This window comes from Morone saxatilis, unplaced genomic scaffold (assembly GCF_004916995.1).
Source record: "Morone saxatilis isolate NCDOM2014 unplaced genomic scaffold, NCSU_SB_2.0 Contig20, whole genome shotgun sequence".
In the NCBI taxonomy this organism is placed as follows: domain Eukaryota; kingdom Metazoa; phylum Chordata; class Actinopteri; family Moronidae; genus Morone; species Morone saxatilis.
The window spans coordinates 406217-411725 of record NW_023339763.1 but is presented as its reverse complement, the minus strand read 5'-3'; the positions used below and the strand labels follow the sequence as shown (position 1 = coordinate 411725).

The following is a 5509-nucleotide window of genomic DNA, read 5'->3' as shown; positions in this document are numbered from 1 at the left end:
CCTCCTCGTCCTCCTCCTCGTCCTCCTCCTCCGTCTTCTCTAAGTTGGTGTCAAAGTGTTTGCTCCCCGACGGTCGGACGGTGTGTGTCGGCGACATTGTTTGGGCAAAGATCTACGGTTTCCCCTGGTGGCCGGCGCGCGTTCTCGGCATCACGGTGTCGCGGCGTGGCGACACGGGGCTGGCGGTGCGGCAGGAGGCGCGCGTCTCCTGGTTCGGCTCGCCCACCACCTCCTTCCTGCCGCTCACCCAGCTGTCGCCCTTCCTCGAGAGCTTCCAGTCCCGCTTCGACAGGAAGAGGAAGGGGCCGTACCGCCGCGCCATCGCCGAGGCCGCCAGCGCCGCCAAACAGCTGACGCCTGAAGTCCGGGCGCTGCTCACGCAGTTCGAGACGTAGCATCAGCTGCCAACACCCTCCCACCCCCTCCACTTGTGCCACGCCCCCTCCAGTTCTGCCCGCCTATGGGACAGGAAGTGGGAGGAGCTTGTCCCTCCTCCTCTTCCTCAGACTGACACCGGTCTGTCTGTCAGAGACTGAGGCAGACAGGCGGCCATGTTTCTGTTTCCTGTTCTTCCTGTTTGGGGGAGGGGGTGGAGCTTCTGAGTTACCTGTCAGTGTTCAGGAGAGCCGTGGGCGGGGCTTATCTCCTCAGTTTCAGGCAGGTGTCAGTCAGCCGCAGCGTTTCCCCTCGCCTCGCCGTCACAGCGTTAAAGGGTCACTTCCTGCGTTGACACAGAAAATAATTAATGATGATGATGTCATAGTGATGTCACTATGTAGCTGTAATGAGAGACACTATCCAGATGCATTATGGGAGATGTGTTGTTAATCTGAGATCACTGAAGGGTCCCTGAGAATCTGATTGGCTGACTGCGTCATGATGATGTCATAACGTTCATCAATAATATAAAAAAACACTAAGCTAGCTACTTATTATGTTCCATTGATTACATTGATTGATAAAATATCAGACCTCAATCGAACGTGTTTGACCTCATCAGGGCGGCGGCGCCATGGAACGCTGACGTGTCACTTCCTGTTGGTTCTCCTGGTTCCTCCAGGTTCTGCTGAGGAACCGAAAACTTTTATTTTCTTTGTTTCCGTTCAGAAAGATTCAAACTGTGAAACACAAAGTGTTGTTCAAACTGAGGCCAGGGCCCCAAACAGGGTCCAGAACTGAGTGACAGCGGTCTGAAGGTTCTGATCATGTGATCAATAATCAAACATCATGAGTACATTATAGAAACAACTTGTATAACATTAGAAGCCCTCTGATTGGATCCTGGATCCTGTCACACAGCTGTTTGATCAGTCAGAATCTGATCAGTCGTATTGATCCAGTTAATGAGCGATTGTCAGCGCAGACGATGTCCCACTCGTTGTGTGTTTGAGACCCCGCAGCCTCAGGTGATCAACAGTAGACTGACAGACGGACAGGTAGGACAGGTAGGACAGGTAGGACACACTGACTGTTAGACAGGACAGCTGCTCTGCTCTCTGATGATGATGATGATGATGATGATGATGAAGGTGGATTTTCCCTCTTTTTACCGTCTGTTTGCAGATCAGAGATCTGTGAGAGTCGACCTGTGTACTTGTTCTTTTCTCATGTTTTAAATCTATTAAAAAACTGTCAAACTTCTCTCTGATTGGTCGTCGTTGTCATTCTTCTTCTGTGCTCATTTTACTGTAGGAGTAACGCCGGTGCCTTGCTCAGCGGCACGCTGGCTGCACACCTCAGTCAGATTTTCTCACCTGCAAACAGATGTTTGGTAAACGGGTCACCAGAGCAGTTTTTACCACAAATATCAGCAGCCAGAAAGTTCAGTGTTCAGAAGTCCATTGAGATTTTCACTTATTTTAGATTCAGACTCAACATTTATTTATATAATATATAATATTTATATATTATAAATATTATTATATATATTATATATGTTATATGAGCTGCTGATTTCAGGTAAAAACATCTCTGATAACCAGAGTGGGAAAATACCAGCAGCTAATACTGTAATCTATTATCAGGTACTGATCAGTATTGATCAGTAGCTGTTGGAGGTGAAAGGTGATGATGTGTTAAAGTTTGTTACCTTTACTGATGTTCACTGAGTGAAATATAACGTATCAATATATTGATCAGACATTACTAATATTATTATTATTATTATTATTATAATGTACATCCATCAGTGACCGGGTATTAATAACTTAATAATTAAATATATCAGAGTGATAATAATAATAAATACTGTTGAGCCATTAATCATCAGTAATCATCATTAGTCAACATTGGTAATAAATTATCATTGATCAGAGTTAGGCAGTATATCCTGTGATGTAATAATAGACAGTACGTTAAACTCAGGTGTTACCAGCGTTCCAGGCTCCGTTCCATTTAGTAAAACAGCAGTATCTCTATAATTGATCAGTAGTTGATCAATTATTGTTGGGTCTCTGTAAATGTTAAAAGGAGTTCGGTCTAGAAAAGTGTCCTGAGATAACTTCTGTTATGAATTGGCGCTATACAAATTTAATTGTATTGAATTGATCAAACTATGAAACTAATATAAATTCATATAATTGAATATATAATCAATAATATTTAATGATTAATAATGTATACTGGTGACATCATCACCTGTCGCTCTCTCTGGTGACATCATCAGTGACACCTGTCTCTCTCTCTCTGCAGTGCGACTCTGAAGAGCTGCTGACGAATCCTGCGCTGTGATTGGCTGAGAGGCTGTGGGCAGAGTCAGAGCGGCAGATGATCAATCACATGGACATTAAATAATCAATAATTATTTAAGTGAAGAGTTTATATTTATAAAGAGAAAGAAACTTATTCATCTGATCACTGAGCGTTTCCATGGATACTAGACTCAAATCAATGACACCCTGCAATCAGATCATTCATTAATCAATCAGTGCACTGATCGGTCAGGACATGTTAGCCTAGCTTAGCATGAAGTCTGGCAGCAGGGGGTAACTGTTAGCATAGCTTCAGGCAGTGTGTTTGACAGCTGGTTTATTGATCAGGTGTAGAAACAAACCATACCTGCACAGGTACGTTCTGACCCCGCCCTCTTTTTCAGAATGACTTCCTGTCAGTTCGCTCCACCAGACTTCATCGTTGATCATCCTGGTCCAGGATCAATAGCTCCAACAGAGACCTTGATTCAGATTAATCAATAATCAGACATCATCCTGCTTTAAAAAGCTTTTTAATGATAAAGATGAAACTGTTCATAAAACACAAGAATCTGGTCCCCGTGCTAACGTCGCCTCGTGCTAACGTGAATGTTTCAGTTGTATCATCAGTAAATGAAACCGGTTACAGCTCACAGAGTTCATCCACACAGATTATTGTTAATTGTTTTATATTATAAATAAATATCTACAGCCACTAACTGCTAACTGACAAAGCTAACGTTAGCATGCTAATGTCTGAGCTGTAAGCTCTGTAATAAAAAATTAATTACAGTTAATTACAATTAAAATGAACACGACAAACCTCAAATTACTACACATTATGCTAATGAGTAAACAATGTCAGTTAGCTTAGCATAATCAGATATTATAAACAATGAATATTGTTAACTGAAACAGTGAGGACGTAGTGGAAATCTGCTGAGAACATATTTAGACGGATTGATCTGCTCTTGGTTTCAACTCGTCTGTAGCAGGAAACAAACACGATCTCATATTACAGATAAATAGTAAAATACGGCGTATCATTAGTTTGATCTGAGTTTGGTGCGTTGAGCTGGACGGACTCACTGAGAATGAGCTGTCAATCACAAGGTAGCCCCGCCCTAAAGCATACCCTGCTTTATGGTCTGTTTGACTCTAAATGGGACCATCAGTTATTTACTAAATGAAATCATCTGCTATGGGAAGAGACTGAAACTAGAGACTGGACCAGAAACTCATCAGGAAACTTGTTTACTGAGCTCATCCAATCAACTTCTCCATAAGACTCAATACTATCAGAGTAGGAGCTGGCCCCCTGCTGGCCTGCTTACGAGAAGAGTGCAGGTTTAAACACAGTTCCTGACCTGCAGTCTGAACTGGTATATCTGAAGATTATTTTATGGTTTGAATCATCCTGCTCCGTTTTTTTATTTCTCTGATTCCTGAAAGTGATGCAAATATGTGACAATAAGTGTAGAAATCATTTCATTTAATAGTATTATAATTTATTATTATAAACTACAGAGAGCTAAATTGCAATAAAAAAAGGCTGCATGTGTGAAACCAGTCTGGGTTGTTTTGTTGGATTAGTGATCAGTTAGTTAGGATTATTCGCAACCACTGTAACAAACTTTATCACTCACTAACTTTATTAACTGCTAAACCAACTCTTATATCACTGTACAAACACCAACTTTAATTAAATCCATGTACACACACAACTTTATTATCACTTCAAACAATACTTCATTATTATCACATGTAAAACACAACTTTATTAACACTGTACAAAACACAACTTATAATCACCCTTCACTGTACAAACAAACCTTATTCACGTACATATATACTACATTTATTTAACACTGTACAATACCCACTAACTTTATATCACTTACAAACACAACTTTATTAACACTGTACAACACAACTTATCATAATCACAATATACTTTATAATCACATATACACAACACTTTATTTTTACACTTACAAACAATTCTGTACAAAAAAACTTATTAACATTGTTACAAACACAAAACTTTATTTAACATGTACAAACAGAACTTAATCTCCTGTAAAACGCACCAACTTTATTATCCAATGTACAACACAACTTTATTATCACTGTTATCATATCAACTATTTTTTTTTTTCATCACTGTATAAAAAAAACACACAACTTTATTATCACTGTACAAACACAACTTTATTAATCACTGTACCAAACTACACACTATCTGCTACAACAATTTAACACTGTACAAATCTTTTTGTAATTTTAGAATAACACACATTTAGCTTATCCTTTCTGTGTTGTTGTCTGTTTTTATAAGGAAACAAACAAACTGGCTTCCTGTTTCACATAGCTTTAAACATTATTATTTCTAGGTCAAACTGGACACACAAACACCTAAACGCTCAAATCTCATTACATCAACCAGTTAAGCAAGTGATTGACACTGGACCTGAGCTCAGGTGGACAGGCTTAATACTTGGTGTTGGTAGTTGGATGACCTCAGGCAGGACGTAAATTATCATTGAACTTTTCTCCATCGACAGATGAGCAGAAGTTTGCCTGAGAACAGAGAGACTATGATAATCAATAATTCAATAATCAACCAGAGTTGACCTGGTGGGTGATTTCTGCACTGGAGACGGTTGTGTGTGTGTGTGATGGTTAATAATCTGGTGGTTTAATCTCTGTGACTTTCACCTAAACAGACACACACGCTCTCTCTCTCTCTCCTCTCTTCTCTCTCCTCTCTCTCTCTCTCTCAGTATTTTGATGCTCGATCATCCAGGAAATCTCTCTCT

General features: G+C 40.3%; 1 protein-coding gene across 1 annotated transcript; it reads left to right on the top strand.

Annotated features, from left to right (window-relative positions):
* Nucleotides 1-6: 6 nt before the first annotated feature.
* LOC118331473 (PWWP domain-containing protein 2A-like) lies at nt 7-1648 on the top strand (the record flags this gene model as incomplete). The annotated part of the gene is given in 1 exon segment (XM_035666430.1): nt 7-1648. A coding segment is annotated over 1 exon segment (389 nt), but the record flags the coding sequence as incomplete, so codon positions are not given.
* Between the last annotated feature and the right edge of the window lie 3861 nt (nt 1649-5509).